The sequence below is a fragment of the Arvicanthis niloticus genome, chromosome 1 (genome assembly GCF_011762505.2).
Source record: "Arvicanthis niloticus isolate mArvNil1 chromosome 1, mArvNil1.pat.X, whole genome shotgun sequence".
Taxonomy (NCBI): Eukaryota; Metazoa; Chordata; class Mammalia; order Rodentia; family Muridae; genus Arvicanthis; species Arvicanthis niloticus.
In genome coordinates, this window is record NC_047658.1 from 22,163,704 (window position 1) to 22,181,074 (window position 17,371).

Genomic DNA, 17,371 nt, shown 5'->3' on the forward strand with positions numbered 1-17,371 from the left:
CTCTCTCCCGGCCTCTTCCTAGCTTCCCATAACTATAGCTAAATCTCTTACTTGTGGGTACGTCTCCTGTTTGGGCCCTGGACTACGTTAATGCTTAGCTTTGAGTCACACTGCTTACCCTTCATATGAAGTTGCTTTTTGACAACAACAAAAAATAAATAAAATATTGATTGACTTTTAGTTTTATGGATGGCTTGGCAGGTAAGAGCACTTATTGCTTTCACAGAGGCCCTGGATTGGATTCCCAGCACCCATTTTGGCTCACGACCATCTGTAACTCCATTTCAAGGGGGAGGGTTCAATGTTGATATTGTACGATTACATTCTGTGTGTGTGTGTGTGTGTCACACGTATGTTTGCATGTATGTGGTTACAAGTGTGTATATAGGCTCACATATATGGAGGTCTGAAGTTGATACCAGGCTTCTCCCTTGATCTTTCTCCATCTTATTTATTGAGACAGGGTCTCCTGCTGAAGTCAGCGCTCACAGATTAATTCCAGCTAGTCGAGTTTGCCCCAGGGATCCCCGTTTCTGCCTCTCAAGTGCTGGGATTATATGGCTTGTATGTGAGTTGGTGGAATCTGAACTCTAGTCTTTGCACTTTGACAATACCCCACCCCACAACGCTACATTATTAAGCTGAAGAAGAGAAGAAGAGTTAGAATTCATTTTGGATGAATCCTACCCATGAGCTTCTCCACCAGCCTACCTATGAACCTATGACTCTCTTTGTAAATATGCTTTTAATGTGTATGCTGTGCCCTCATATATGTACATGCACCACATGTGTGCCTGGTGCCTGTGGAGTCCAGAAGAGGGAACTGGATCTCCTGGAACTGGAGTTATAGGAGTTATGGTGTAGGTGCTGGAAACAGAGCCCATGTCCTTTGGAAGAACAATCAGTGGTTTGGTGGTGGTGGTGGTGGTGTTGGTGGTGTTTTGTCTTGTTTTGTTTTGTGCTGAGACATTTCTCTGGCCTCATTCCCACCCCTGCTTTTAAAGGCAGGGTTTTATGGTGAGATGAGATTAATTAATGGAAGTAATTAGAAAATCTGTGCCTCACTACTGCACCCAGTGATCGAAAGCTTTGGTGCCTTTAAATCAGTCTTATGTAGAAAAAATGCAGTTAAACCTACAATGACAGAGATTGGCAGCCCGTGAGGAAAGCTCTAGGGAAAAGGTAGGGTAGACCTTTTAGCATTTATTGATCCCCTGTACCAGATAAACCTGGCGGCACACACTTGTAATCCCAGGATCTGGAAGGTGAAGGCATAAGAATCAGGAGTTCAAAGTCTCAGGCACAGACAGGCGCGCACACACAGGCACACACATACGTATGTACTTTAACAACTTGGGTGGCAAATTGAAGTTTGAACACAGTTCAGATAAGAGAAAAGTGTCTTGCAAATTTCTCTGGATTAAAGGGAATAGAAAACTGAAAACAGTTACACTTCCAGAGTTTGCTCTAGTAAATTTCTTTCTTCTATAATAATCACGTGGATAGGGCCGGTGAGATGGCTCAGCAGCTAAGAACACTGGCTGCTCTTCTAGAGGTCCCGAGTTCAATTCCCAGCAACCACATGGTGGCTTATAACCATCTATAAAAGGATCTGATGCCCTCTTCTGGCGTGTGGGTGTAAATGCAGACAGAGCACTCCTACATTTTTAAAAAAAAAAAAAAATGTAGCTAATCGTGTGGTAATCATTTCTTTACCCCTACACTCCAGACACTACAATGCCAGGCCAGGGAACTTGTCACCTATCCCAAGGGTGAGGCTTATTCTGTGACATTTCTTAGATGACCATTGGTCTATTAAAAATAGTGGTTGGAAGTTCTATTCGGTGTATAAATGCTACTTGTAACTGTCACTTGTTCTGTTCTCAATAGAGAGATTTCTTTTAAGGTACTGTCCATCTCTTAAAAAGAGTTGCAGGCATTTAAAGACCCTTGTGAGTCTCTGATCTCAGCTCTCCTTGAAGTTGCTATAGGGAGGAAAACACCTTTTTTTTTTCTTTTTTGGACTTCTTTGTGCGTATGAATGTTTATGTCCGAATGTGTATCTGTGTGCCATATACATCCCTTGTGCCTGCAGAGGCCAGAAGAGGGAGTCAGTTCTCCTGGAACTGGAGCTATGGACAGTTGTAAGCTACCATGAGGGTGCTAAGAATCAAATCCGGGCCTTCTGCAAGAGCAACAAATGCTCTTAACTGCTGAGCCTTCTCTCCAGAACATACTTAAATCATGTTTAAATCATACTTACATCCATTTCTTAAATCATGACTGTAGTTATTTCCCTTCTCCTCATCCTCCTGTAAAGCCAGATGAAAGAACATAGCTAAAGAGCAGAAAGCAGGGCTGTGTCCAGAGGCACTCAGCGTCTTAGCCTGTGCACAGTGTGCTCTGAAGACACTGGAAGCTATGAGTTCTATTCAGACATAGGAATGCAGGTCTGCCCCACAGCTCTGCTGCTTTTCAGTGGCTTCTTGCCAGCATTCATTTGGAGCTTGTGATGGGCACACTGTGAACAGTAGTGATGGCAATAACCCATGTTTCCCCCACAACTATCTTTGGAGAAATGGTGCTGGACCATGCTCATTTTAGAGGCCTAGAATCAGAAGGTGAGGGAGACCAACTTCTCCAGATCTGACCACACAGCTGCTAGTCCACAGCACATGTGCTGGAAGTAAGGGGGGGGGAGGGGGGACAAGCTTTCCCTGTAGATTATCAGTGATGAGCAAATGCAGGTGGTTTTATAAGGCACTTTGTATTACCCAGAGAAGCAAAGGGGCACTCGCATTTTCTTATGGGCAGAAAAAGTGGTCTTAGAGGTGTGGTAAGCCCTGGCCCACACATCTTCAGAAGGAACCTCTTTGGATTTAACCCCTTCATTTGGGCATCTACTCATTTGTGCACGCATACAGACACACAGACCTATAGGTATCTACCCATTCAGACTTTTGTCCATATAAATTCATCTGTCCATCTATGCATACAAACAGACTTGCAGGTATGCATCCACCTATTCATCCCATCTGTGTCTGTGTGTCTGTGTGTGTGTGTGTGTGTGTGTGTGTTCACACATAATTCATACATCCATCTATCCATACACATATGCATCTATTTATCTATACAGACAAACAGACATGTAGGTATCCATCCATGTGTCCATCCATCATCTATCCATCCGTCTTTCTATCCATGCAGTGTCAAGTTCTTACAGCAAACAAGAAACTGGACATAGATCAGCATTACCTTCCCCCCACTTGATTGCTGTTCTTAAGAACCTCATGGTCTAGCAAGAGTTAGACTGATCTTTAACCCTTGCTTCTCCAGCGGAAGACCCCGAGGCTCGGCGGCTTCGGACAGTAAAGAACATCGCAGACCTACGACAGAATTTAGAAGAGACCATGTCCAGTTTACGGGGAACTCAGGTTACACACAGGTATGGGCAGCATTGAATTGCTTTGCTGAGAGAGCTTGCTGGAAGCTCCTTCTAACTCTGCTTCTCTCTGCCCGCCGTGCCACCCACAAAGTGGTTTGGTTGAGAGTGGAATAGATAACCTTGTTCTCAATCGTGTTAGAATTCACAAAGAACCCAAGACAATATACAAAGTGGAGGGGATGAAAATTAATGTAGACAGATACCACCCCAGAGCACAAGGTTTCCAAGTTCCCTGCCCAGAGGAAATTGCTCGAGCTCCATTTAAAACTTTATTTTACTTGAATTTTTCAAAACTACAGCAAGCCGTTGGAAGGAGCAGGTGAACTATGTCTGACCCGTGTGACAAACTGAGTAACTTGGATTCCTACCAGGTCCCCTGATACACAACACTGATATTGTCAGTCATGTACGTGTATGAAAGATGAGAGAAAGTGTTTATAAAACTTCACCCTGTTTAAACTATAGTTTTGTTGGAAGGAATCTCGGGGTTGTTTTCCTTGTTCAGCGAGACCCTTAAGGAGGATGTAATGTGGGCACTCCTCCCTGATTTTGGCAGAATGAGGCCTCACAGTTTATTTTTGGCTTTGAAAATCAAAGAGACCTCGGCTACCCGCTGGGCTCCCAAGGGTTCTCCGGTTGCTTCTCCAGTTTCACTTTCTTTGGTAACCCGTATAAAAGGAGGAGGAAATGCGAGGGGCTTTCCTGCTGTATCTGTTACTCCTCTCCTTGCAGTGACTAAATACTTAAGGAAGAAAGAAGTTTTTTTGGTTTTTAGCTTAAAGGGATATAATTCATCGTGGTGGGGACGGTGAGGAAGCAGAGATAGATGAAAGCAGGTGCTTGCCTCGGTTTCTTCCTTCGTTCAGCCTGAGACAGGAGCTCACAGAATGGTACCACACACAGTCAGGGTGGGTCCTCCCTCCTCAACCCAATCTAGAATTTCCCTCACAGATAAGCCCAGAGGTGTGTCTCCCAGAGGTGATTCTCAATCCTGTCAAGCTGACAAGCCATACTAACTGTCAGACCCACCACTAAGAGTCTTGGTAGTCAACTTCCTCAACCCACTGGGGCTCGACAAGGCGGCCCAGCTAGAAGAACATATCCCACATACAAGCAACAGCTTTTGGGAGAAAGGAAGAAAAGAAAGAAGTAGAGGGAAGGAGGGAGAGAAGGAGGGAGGGAGGGAGGGAGGGAGGGAGGGAGGGAGGGAGGAAGGGAGGGAGGGAGGGTGGGAGGGAGGAAGGGAGAATAGATCTTGTTAGATCAGGGTTTTAGCCACTATGGGTTCTGTCTTCAGAGCCCAAAGGTCTAAGATGTAAAAAATTGAGATCATTTCCAGGGTTGGGGACAGAGAATGGGACAAAAACAGCCACTGGCACCGGAATGGAGGAAGTGCCTTCCTCACCCTTCAGGTATCTGAAGGACTTGGGTGCTGATGTTGGGTCTTGTGACTTCATGAATAGGCATGAGTCTATCACTCTTCTTTGCACCTAGTCACCAGTATTGACTCTGGGATGTTATGAAGGGAGTGTGGGTATGAAGTTTTAGGAGCACCACCTCAGGCTGTTGTAGCCAACCCTTGAAGAAATCACAGCACTCTGGAACAAATAGGTCAGAGGGTCCTTTGTCACTTCTTCACAAGGTAAGCATTTTCTGTTTCCTGAACTAGAAGGGAGATTCCAGCTTTCTAGCAGAATGAGGCTTTGCACTTTGCGTGTAATTAAAGAGTCAGTGAAGAGTGTGTTATGCCACATTTTAAAAGAGAACATTCCCCGTAGGATTTCCAGAATGTGCAGATAAACGCATAGCTTCTCCTGGTACTTGGTGCCTGCTGTTTTACCCTGCTTTGTAAATGAGATTTTTTTTTCCCCCCTCAAGTTCTAAATGTTTAAAACCCATCTAACCTGCACGCATTGGGGGTCTAACCCAGGTTGCTTTTATGTTTTCAGTACATTAGAAACTACGTTTGACACCAACGTCACCACAGAGATAAGTGGTCGCAGCCTCCTCAGCCTCACAGGAAGACCCACTCCTCTGACCTGGAGACTCGGACAGTCCAGCCCCCGGCTCCAGGCGGGAGATGCCCCTTCAATGGGCAATGGGTATCCACCTCGAGCCAACGCCAGCCGCTTCATCAGTGCCGAGGCAGGCCGCTATGTGTACTCGGCCCCTCTGAGGAGACAACTGGCCTCTAGGGGCAGCAGCATCTGCCATGTGGATGTCTCAGACAAGGCAGGGGATGAAGTAGACCTGGAAGGCATCAGCATGGACGCCCCTGGCTACATGAGTGATGGTGATGTCCTGAGCAAGAACATCCGAACTGATGACATCACTAGTGGGTAAGTAAACAAACGGGAAGGCCTGGCCCTCGAGTCTCTCTTGCCTGCCTTTACTAAGAGGTCTCTACAGCTGATGCTGCCTCATCTGCAACCGTGGTGTGGTAGGGAACACTGCTGGGCTGTGATTCAAAAGGAGCAGGTCCCCAGACTCAGCTGGGGACCCACAAAACTTTACTATGTAAACATATCTGCTGCCTTTGTCCCGTATGTGCCTTGCTCTGGGTAACCGCCTGACTGGTGGCCTAGCCTCCTGGCTTTGTGTGACCTAGCGGTTTCCTTCCTCTCAGGGCTCATGCATCGCCCCTCAGTCTCCCACCTCACTCTCCTCTGCTGCACCTCCTCCCTCCATCTTCCGTTTCTATTACCGCCTTCCAGCCCCACAGCCTTTGCACGGTTTCTGGGCTTACCTTCTGTCTCCTTGGGCTCTGTGGAGCCTCTCCCACTGGACATTACATTTGAAAGGATGTCTTGTCCAGTGCCCTTGCCACTTCTACATCCCGTGGTGGGCTCTTTTCAATGCACTATGTAAAGTCACCCTGAGGATGAGTCCATGTATTATTGTCTCCCCTCCCCTCCTAATGTGCTCTCTGCATCCCTAGTGCAGTGTGCATCAGAGCTAATGGGTACTTCTGAATGGGTGAGCACATGGTTGGATGGCTAGAGGGAGAAACCAAAGGTCCCGTTTTCTCTGTTTTTTCTCCATGAGTTAAAGACTTGCCACCATGATGCTGCACCTGGGGGTGATTCATAAGCATCAGAGTGTATACCCAGTGTACAAGAGGGAGGAGGTAGGGGGTCTGTTTGTGGCTTCACTTTCAGGTATGTTATAAATGTCATTTATATCGCTTTATTTTGCCTACCTGAGACTTCATCCATTCCCACGATTTGCTCTGAAGTTTCCTAAGAAACTTAATGTCCTAGCAATGAAATTACAGATAAGTAAAGTCAGGGCTAGCAACCACATACATTCCCCACAGACATGGGATATAGAACCAGTAGTGTCACATTAGTCATGGCTGCAACCGCTGCTGGCTGCCACATACTGAGTTGTGCTTGTATGTGTTATCTTGCTCCATCCTAAGGGTAAGTGATGTCATAGTCCTTGGCTGATAAATGAGGAAACTAGAATGGAAAGGCAAGAAAACTTACAGGTGGTTATGTACCTGTTAAGAGGCAGAGCCCAGGACTAAAGGGCTGGTCGCCATCAGTTAAGAGCGCACACCGTTTTTCCTGAGGACCCAATTCCTAGCACTCATGTCAGGTAGCTGACGACCGCCTGTGACTCCAGCTGCATCCAACACCTCCACCCCTGTGGGTGCCTTCACTTGCTTACACATGCCTGCACTCGGACACATAATTAAAAACAAATGGTTTAAAAAAAAAGCTTGGTGGTGGTGGCATACCAGTACCTGGGGAGCAGAGGCAGGTAGATTTCTGTGCATTCCAGGACAGCCAAAGTTACACAGAGAAACTGTCTCATAAAACTAAAATATATATAAGTAAGTAAGTAAGTAAATAAATAAATAAATAGGTAGGTCAGGCCCAGGGAAAGTAGCTCCAGAGCCCACTGACTGTAACCATTGTGCTACACCATCTTGCCAGTACCTTATTGCTGTGTTGAAATAGTATGACTACTATTTATATTATTATTTTGCATACATATTTTGCCTGCATATACATCTGTGTACCATGTGTGCCCTGATGCCTGCAAAGGTCAGAAGAGGACCTTGAACCTCCATGGACTGATGGTTACATTGAACCCCCTGTTACAGATGCTTGTGAGCTACCCACAGAGGATGCTGAGAATCAAACAAATTCTCCTTAAGATTAGCTGGTGCCTTCAACCACTGAGCCATCTCTCCAGCCCCAACTGCAAATAAGCACAGGCATACTGCTGGGGAGGTGGTTGAGTGGGTTAGGGTAATTGCTGGAGGATCTGAGTTCAAATCCCAGCACCCACATAAAAAACTGGGTATAGATTTGTGAAAGTTAACTTGGTGGTGTGGGGGAGCAGAAGGAAAGAGGGTCACGGAGGCTTGCTGTCTACTGTCCTACCTCTGGGCTCAGTAAGGTACCCTGTTTCAGAGAGCAACAGAGCAGTTGCCTGTCATTGTGTGTGTGTGTGGGGGGGTCCTTCCCTCTCTCTGTTCCCCTCCCTCCCTCTCTCTCTCTGTCCTACTTTCTCTGTTCCTTCCCCTCTCTGTCTTCTTTCCTCCCTCCCCTTACACACACATACTAAAAGATATTTAAGAAGAAAAAAATGTAATAAAAAAATTTAAAGCACAGGCATAGAGTTGTTTGGATTTTGTGCTGAGATTAGGAGAAACATTTTAGTTGGTAAAACCTTCAAACCCAAGAGCTACTAAATTCTTAACAACCTTACAAATTTCTCCCATCCAGAAAAGCTTCAAATACCAATGCCCTGATGAACAGTCTGGCATAGCCCGGCCAAGTCAGCATCATTGTGTTTCTAGCTTGCTGTGAACACTAGTGTATATATAAAACTGAAGGGCACAGCGTTTAATCTTTTACTGTTGTTTAGGCAATCTGGGCATCCAGCACAGCTGACCTCAAGTTGGTCATTACCCATCCTCATCGTGACATACGAGCCCCCATTCTGGTTCCTCTGAGGCTTCTATACCCTGTGGCAAAGAGCTACTTCCTCGCTATTGCTGGATAGTGGGTTGAGTTTGATAGTGTTAATAATGTCCACAAGGTGGAGACATGTGCTCACTCCAGGCCGAAGCTTAGCGATGTCCCAGGGAGAAGCCCTGGTTTCCTTCATTTGTTCTCTGCTTTGGAAAGCTGGTGCTTTCAGCATTTGAGATAGGACTTAGCGGAAGTGTAGGCCACGCAGAAGCCTAAGCACACTCCTGTGACTGAAACCCAAGAGCTTTCCTTCAGTATGCTTTCTACTATAGGAGAAAACCAGGAGAGGCAGCCTAGGTGATACTTAATGCACTTTCTACTGGGAACTTTCTAGAACACTTGCTAAGCCTGCCTCCATCTGTGCAAACACACGTAGGGTTCTCCTGTGAGGCCACGTTAGCAGGTCTACTTCACATGCCAGCGCCTAATGTCTTTCCACGCCACTTTTTCTTTTCTTAAACTGACACAGTCGTGAGTGTCAGGACTGGCCACTTTATCTGCTCTCCAGAATCTGCGCAACATGTCACCTCTGAGGCAATGGATGGAGTGGACAGTGGATGGATGAGAAACTCCATCAAGGGTATAAAGCCCCACGCAGCCTCTTGTGAGCCCTGTGATGTCAAGCATGACATCTAAATTTCCAGTCACCAGATGCACATCTTAACCTTCTGGCTGACCTCTCTTTGAGGTTGCATCTTGTTACAGATGTTTATCTAACAAAGACACAACATTTCCACTAGGATCTAGATGTCCTATCAGCCTGTAACATATGGGGACTTAGAAGCAGAGCATTGACAAGCTTGTATCCAGCTGTTTATAGCCTCAAAGCCTGAGTAATCTTCATCAGGTTACAGGCTCTTTAAGGAAAATGTTTGCAAAAGTTGACAGCAAATGCATTCATGGAAGTTAGGTCTAGTTTCTGAAAACCTGTATCTTTGTTTTTTTTTTTTAAGTGATACCGGGCCCTGTCTTGGTATAACAAATGTTCTTCATGTGTAGCTCATGTTCTTTGTGTGTGGACCTGACCCTGACATTACTGCAACACTGCTGCGGAGTCTAGCTAGAGCCGCATGGAGAGGGCACTTGTCTCTCTGTGTGTTTATTACACCCTAGTATGTAGGTGTTATCGGACACATCATCATCATCTGACCCCTCTGCTTCTTCTATCTGATAATTTGGGTCTTGGTTATAATAAAAAAGAAATTAAAGTGACAGAAGAAGGGATCCCTTTGCGAGTCTTGATGTCCTGAGTCAGTCCTGTGCTCTGATTCTAAAACTGCAGAGTGCCATGTGGCACAGAATAAAATTATAAGGGCAGATTTAGCATCCATATGTTTTAAAGATTTTTTTTCCCCCTTTTTCAAAGGCAGCACTGGATTGTATAATCTTCTGAAGTATAAATATACATCCCTCCCTGGAAAATCAACCATTTAAACTTAACCTCAAAAGTTCTCTCGCTCTCTTTAAGAACCTTTGATGGCTTCTGTAGCCTTTGAAAATGGCTCTGAACTGAGCATAGATCATTCTCAGAGGTTTATTCATCTGTCTCCCATGACTCACCCGGCTATGGCCCCTCCCACAGTCTGTACTCTCCTGGCTGGGCCACGTGTGCCATTAACACAAGTGAGTCCTGTGTCTGCAGCGCTCTCTGTTTGGGCCACGCCACTTCTCCATGTAGCTCCTTTCCCTAGCAAGCCTGCCCAGCTGCGCTGAAAACCACCACCCCATAGACATGCTCCCCTAACAAGGGTCCGCTTCTGTGTTTCTGTTGGCCTTGGCTCGTCCCTAAACAACCAGGCAAGCCTTTCTCAGGTGAACGATTGAGGACTGGCTGGCATCCCAACATGGGCTAGTGGGCTAAGAACAAAAGAGACCAGAGATTTAATCCCTGCTCTACTAAATGAACTGAAACAAATTTTTAATATTAAAAATTAGAGATGGTGCTTGGTACCAGGCAAAGACTCAGAGGCACTCAAGTCTGTGTGTCCATATATATACATGTATGTATGCACAAATAAGCCTGCGTGTTTTTTCCACGCTTCTAGGAGAAGGATAGTGCCTATCACTTGCCTAAATCCAGAGAGTAGAGCATAATAGACATTTAATGTTTTGTGACTGTTTGTGGTGCCCACCCTAGTGGGCCTCCCAGTAGTCCTGGTCACCGAACACTTAGAGGAAGCCAGCTTGGCCTGTGATGTCATCTAGTGGCCAATATGGATATTGCTATACCCCCTTTGCCTTTGAGTGGTACAGTCATGTTAAGGTGGTGGTACTACAAGGAAGGTACAACAAGGAAGTTGCTCCTTAGCTATGGCTAACCAGCATGGGAGAGAAGGCACCAGCACTCTGGTCTTCAAGAATGGCATCTGCACAGCCTGAGTTCCCCTGGTCGGTGGCAGGCAATACCCCATCAACAGAGGTAGGCAGATTTCTCTTGGGAGACATAGTTCCCAAAAATACCAAGGAGCCTCCCCCCCTCCCCAACTGACTGGCTTGTAACTGCCAGTACTTTAGGACTTACTTACTTCAGAGAGTCCAGGCTGATATCATAAAATGCCTTAGACTTGGGTTTTAAACAGCAGATGGGTTTCAGTGAGGCCTCTCTTTCTAGTGTAACAATGGCAGCCATATCTTTGCATGGCAAAGAAAGAAAATGCTTGTGATTTTCCCTTCTTAGAAGGATGCCAGTCCCATCCTGAAGTTCTGTTTGTAAGACCTTGTGGAGACTAAGTTACCTCCCTTCCCCGGGATCCTAGCTCCTGGTACCAGCACAAGCGTCCAGTCTATACAGGGTGTTTCTGCTTTCTAACATTAAGTACATGATCCACATCTTGGCTTCGCCCTCCCTCATCAGGGCCAAGACTCCTCCTGTTCTTTCAGATCATCTGAGACTGGAAGTGTCTGTGCCAGCTGTGGGAGTGCCACCTTAGAGCTACTCTGCATGTGCCTGTACATGTGTGCCTGTGATACGTATACACATTCCTATGCCTAGACGGAAGAGCTACAGAGGCGGACAAAACCATACATGTCACATGCGCTGAAGAGTAAGATCACATCTGTCTTGTATGCTCGCACACCTTCATTGGTTGACACAGCAGCAAACCCATAGTAAACGATTCGTAAATGAATGAATGCTTCAGTTGGCCTTTAAGACAGAAGACCAGCCCCATTCTCCTGCATGAGTATATGTCGATGTCAGAGCCCTTTTGAATAGGGGCCCCAGCCACCTGTTCTTGCTTCTTAGCCTCCCCTGTGCTGTCAATGACAGCAGGAAAGAGAAACAGCACAGAATGGATCGGGACATTTGCCCAGTGAGCCCTGGCACTTGTCCTTCCCCCACTGAATGTCATAGGGCTGTTGGTTGGTTGAGGTGTCTTTCCCCAGGCAGCCAGCAGGTGGCATCAAGTCTTGTTCATTGCTTGAAAGACTCTTAACCTGCTCCTCCCCACTGTCTTTTTAGAACTGGCCCCAAGCAACTTGCCAGGCTGTTGCAGGGACTGATAGGAAAGGAAGCCTATGTATGCTATTCCCAGAAGCCAAGATAAATGACTTGTGAGGAGGCTGTCCTTGAAAGACCCTGCTTCAGGCAGTTTCCAAGATGGCATGGCAGAAATCTCTGATTTGGAAAGGACCTCAGCCACCAGTGGTTCCTGCCAGCTAGCCACTGACCTTGGAGATATTAGGAAGATTGACAATCAGGGAAGGAGAGGGAGCCTCTTTCCCAGCACCTCTGTGTGTTCACCAACCTCGGGGCTCTCTGAATCCCATAGTTGAGGGATTTGATGGAGACTCTCCTATGTAGCCATGACTGCTTAAATAAGACCACTTGTGAGTAAACCAGTCTCCAGCTTCTCTCCCCGGGGATGGTGGGGCTGAGAGTTCTAACCTACTAATGATATGGTTGGTTCCTCTGACAACCAGCTGCCATCCACAAATAGCTCAGCTACACAGATGCAGGTACGGTAGAAAGGGGTTTATGGAAGATACTTTTCTCACCCCATCACTCAGGACATATCCTGAGAGTTCAAGGTTCTTGCTAATGATGAAGGGCAGAGACCAAAGTATATTTATTATGTCATAGCAACATAAGGATTTAAGTATTTGCTGGGAGCTTTACGTTCATCACAACAGTTGCAGCAGAAACCGAAGGGGGGTTATTAGGAAATGGCACACTTCTAAGAGAGGAACAAGGGTGGGTTCAGTAGCTCCAGTGTCCCTGCTACAGAGAGGATGGGGCTTCATGTCACATTGTGTGAGCTTTTTGGTTGTCTGCTCATGCTGTTCCATCGAGTGCAGTACATCTTCACACAACACGTGTCTCCTTAGTGTCATCTGTGCCTCCTTCAGTGGAGGGATTGGGTGTGGAGTAGGTTCTCCAGCCATCCCCTTGGACAGCTGAGTTCCTTTAATTTTACAAGGTCTTATAGGCAAGGCTTACCAGGTCTCATTCTTGACCTGCTCTCCTGCCTCTATAGTGAGCCCCTTGCTTCCAATTGATTGTGCAGCTTCTTGCTCATACCTTCACACTAAAGGAGCAAGAAGTTCTTTTAAACCCAGTAACAATCCGGAGACCTTAGGCACACCCTGGCTCCACAAGCTTTCACATTCTGCTAGGACACAGTGAAGAAGACTGTCCTGGTGTTAAGAGTGTCAGTAGTTCCTCCTAGCATGGAGAGCCAATGTGTGGGACCTTTAGGAGAAGTCTGGAAACAGTGCAGGGCCTTTGTGGCCTCTTGATTCTGTAGGAAACCAGTGACCCTCATCTGAGGATAATGTTGCTTTGAGTAGCAGTGACAGTGGGGCAAAATGACACAGGCAGAAGGTGGCAGAGTTCCTGAAGCCTGTATATCTTTCTAACTCTCTGTGGCCAGGACAATAAGGTCCCGAGACCCAAAGACATTGAATATGTGCATACAGCCTAGCTCAGCCTGGCTCATAGAAGTTCTCAAAGACTCCATTTTCTCGTTCTAGTTCATTCTCAGGTCTCAGATGATAGGAGCTAGTGGAGTCTCTCCTGAGAATGAGTCAGGGCTGAGGTGGGAACCTATCAACATATTGGTTAAATACGAGCATTAACTGTGCTGTGTCAGAGAAGCTCATGGTGACTGATCAGCACCTCTCGAGGCTCTTCTTCCTTTCCCCACCCATGCTCTGCCCTGTCAGCTGTCTTACTGGAGGATATTCCCTTCCCAGGAATATTCCAGGTTCCATGTGGGTTAACAGTCTCAACAAGTGCTCATCCACGTCTGTTGTGGCTAGGCTAGCCTTCAGGTATTTACCGTAGGTGAATTCCACATAGGGTCCATTCATCAGCACTCCAGACACTCAGCCATTTAGTAGGCTTCAGTTGGCATGTATTTAGCAAATATCTCAGTCCCAGCCTTTAGCTGAGCCCCTAGGGTATGAATTTGTTTTCCAGGATGGATCATTTGATAATTCTTTTTGGATCGTTGAAACTACTCTCAAGTGTAAATCTGTGGCCCATAAACTCAACACTTGGAAGGAGCCTTTCTACATGCAGGGAATACATCCCACCCTGTAGCATTAGATGCATTGTCAAAGACTAATGTTTAAGGGCTAATGATTACTTTGCCCTTCTGTGTGCTAACTCCAACTCCAAAATTCAGATTTTGTATGATACTGCTCTTAAACACATGGAAACATTTTAAACCCCCCTCCCCAAGACATGAAAAGTTGGCCTCTCCTTTTGCTGTTTCTTTCCCCTTGTGATGTAGTGTTGCACTGTGTCCTTGGTGCCCTCCTGTATTCTCCACTCTCTGCTGGAGAGAAATGCCAAGCCCTCCTTTCTCTGCCCCACACTTTGCCAATAAACACATGTTAAAAAGAGAACCGAGGAGGCAGGTGGGGCCACAGCTCCCCTGTGTTTCCTGTGATGCCTTTGTGCCACTCTCCTCTGGAAAATCAATCCCATGTTGGCTCTTATCTTAACCGTGATCCACTGGCATTGCAAATCCCTTCTGAGTTGCTTTTGCCTGGCCAGCAGCTAGAATGGCCTTGACGGATTTATGGTGGCAAGGTTGGAGAATACCAGACTGTAGTAGAGATGACTATGAAGAAAAACATCTGGATGGAGTTGGGAGAGTCTTGGCCCTGAGACAGTAATCCCATGCTGAAAGACTCAAACTGGAGGCTGCCTGTGCCGAGGCCCTGATCAAGATAAGAAGCTGAAGTTTCATCGTGAACAACCTCCCATCGTGCTGTACAATAGACACTCTCCAGTGGGAGTCATTTTTCTAAGCCCCTGTTTTCCATGTGTCTGAGTCCTTTATCCTTCTTAGGACATTCTCAAGGATGAGGCCATGCTGCTTCTGAGTACCAAGGACCAGACAGAACCATCAGGGACTGAAGGATGTCAGTTAATTTTAGGGAATTACCTGTTGCAACCTCCGCTCTACCTGGCTTGAGACAAAAGACTTAACAATGCCTGAATAGTTACTATGTTGTGGCCTGCTCCGCTCTGCCTGGCTTGGCCTTCAAAGGCTGGGATTAAAGGCATATGCCACCATTGCCCAGCTTCAAACTGCCGCTCTGGTCTTCCGGTCAGGGTCTAGAGAGAGAGAGAGAGTGGGGATAAGGAGAAGAGACACAAGGAATGGAGACAAGACAGAGGTTCTGATCAAGTCTTTTTTATTGAAGGGAAATCTGAGGTATTTATACACGTTTGTCACGCCCCTTGTAGGCACGTGGATATGATGTAAGCCTTGGAGGCGTGGCTAGCATGTGGATAGCTGCTTTCTATCCGCTTTCTGCTAAAAGTTTGCTCCCAACAATTACCCAGGCTGTGATGGAGACATGCAAATCCGAAGCCTCAAAGGTGGTCTGGGACATAAGTTGTAGGGTCATCCACAGACCTGATTACCTCCTCAGAACCTGTCTGTTTCTGCAGCTGCTTAGATGAGGTCCATCTATATATTAAATAATAACTTATAATGAGTATCCAGCATCTGCCGAGTTAAATGCGAGTCTCATTGAAGAACTTCATCACGACATCTAGAATAGGGTTTGACTGAACACCTAGGACTCACAGCCTAGCCAAGTTGACACATACAATTTATCCTCACAGCCTGTCACAGGCCTTGTGTGGGATCAAGAAAATGAGTTGTCTGAGACAGGAGATAGCTCACCTGTGCCCTAAAGACAGAGAACAGTGTGACAGGAGCTCAAAGCTAGAGCATCTTTTAGGAAGTGGGACCATAGTTGAAAGTATATGTGTGTCAAAGGAAGCACTGTATCCTTTTCCAGGCCCCCAGCATCCCTGAGTCATGAGACTCAAGCAGTGACTTTGTTTCTTTATCGTACTCCTGAGCTGGTGGCCAATAGAGCCTCTGACCTGGACTCCTGGTGGCCAACACGTTCTGAGACTCAAATATGAAATGATATGCCCTGTCTAAGGAGAGGTCCTTCTAGCTATAAATCATCTCCTTCTTGGTTTTGGGAAGGGGAAGCAGGAGTTTGTGGTCATCTTTGCTGCGTGTTAGAGTATGGGTCTCCTGCCAGAGCTGTGTCTGTAGTCGACTGGTCATCTCTTTTGCAATTAGGAATTCTATATATTTGAGCAGGCAAGTTTATAGGGTGACATCAACTCAAGTAATCAGAAACTCGGGGGGAAATAGATGAGGTATTGGTTCTGTGGGAAGGTGGGAGGCTGTAGGATCCATTCACCATGCCCACATGTGTCTATTTGATCCACAATTTGGATGATCTCTATGGTATTCTAGGTATATACAGGGAGTGTCTCACCTCTTCTTCAACTGACCAAACAGTTCTTGATCGGTGGAGGCCGATTTCATTTTCTATTTACCTTTGTTTGTTTATTTGTTTGTTTTTGTTTGTTTGTTTTTTGAGACAGGGTTTCTCTGTGTAACCCTGACTGTCCTAGAATTCACTCTGTAGACCAGGCTGGCTTCCAACTCACAGAGATCCTCCTGCCTCTGTCTACCAAGTGCTGGGATTAAATGCATGTGTGATCACTGCCCAGCTCCCTATTTATCTTTGAGGAGCCTGAGGCAGAGGGAGTTGCTTAGCTGGCTCACATGGGTAGCAGTATTTAAAACCAAATATTCTCTGAGACTAGACTCAATGTGTGTGCTCCCAGGTCTTTGCTGGTGTGGCTTCTCACTTGAAGAGGAAGATTAGAAGGCAGAATGTGATAGGAAGAATTCGAAGCCACAGGGAGTGAGGAGCTAGCTAGGGAAATTCAGAAGGGTGGGGCTCAGAGCACTGGGCTGCTAAGAACTTTAAGAATAGGCATTATTCACCTGATCAAAGTGCAGAGACTAAATATCTGTGGGGTGCTCAGACATAAATGGGATGTCTATATCACACCCTCTCCCCAAGGTTCAGGAGCCATCACAGAAGAGAATGTGGAAAGATTTTTAAGAGACAGAGGTTGAAGAGACCCCAGGCAAAACAGTGTACTCTAGAGTTAACAGCACAGCTAGCTGCATGCATGAACTCACATCAACTGTGGTTTTCCGGCATAAGTCTCGCACAAGATTAAGCTAGTGAACACTCCATCTCATGAAGTGATGAGCTATGGACAGTGGATGGCCTCTCGGGGAGGAATAGTCAGTTTTCTTTAAGAGCATGAGTGATCCCTGAGGAGTAGCCAGCACTGCAGGCCCTGGGAAGATGGGGCACTGTCTAGCGCTGTGACTTGTCACAATGTCACTGTGTCATTATTCCCACAATTTCAGAGACCTGAAAACTGAGCACAGGAGAAGTGTTTTTGACCCATATCACACACCTGCAAAGGGCTACAGGCCTGAGCACTCAGCCATTGAGACCCCAGCCTTGTCTCTTCTGGTGCTGCCCCCTGCTGGATGTGTCTAATGTCTGGTGCTCTCCAAAGCCTGCCATTCCTTGGATTGATAGTGGAAGAATGAGTAAGGGAGGTAGTTGAGTGTTTGCTGGCTGG

At 46.4% G+C, this 17,371-nt stretch overlaps 1 protein-coding gene across 8 annotated transcripts in view; it reads left to right on the forward strand.

Moving 5' to 3' along the window:
- Nav2 (neuron navigator 2) overlaps positions 1-17,371 on the forward strand; it is a 646,610-nt gene that overhangs the window by 499,261 nt on the left and 129,978 nt on the right. For all 8 annotated transcript variants that reach the window (XM_076934936.1, XM_076934914.1, XM_076934921.1 and 5 more), the window contains 2 exons: positions 3,337-3,445; positions 5,395-5,784. In XM_076934936.1, the coding sequence (XP_076791051.1) occupies positions 3,337-3,445; positions 5,395-5,784 (499 nt within the window). The remainder of the gene's footprint in view (positions 1-3,336; positions 3,446-5,394; positions 5,785-17,371) is intronic.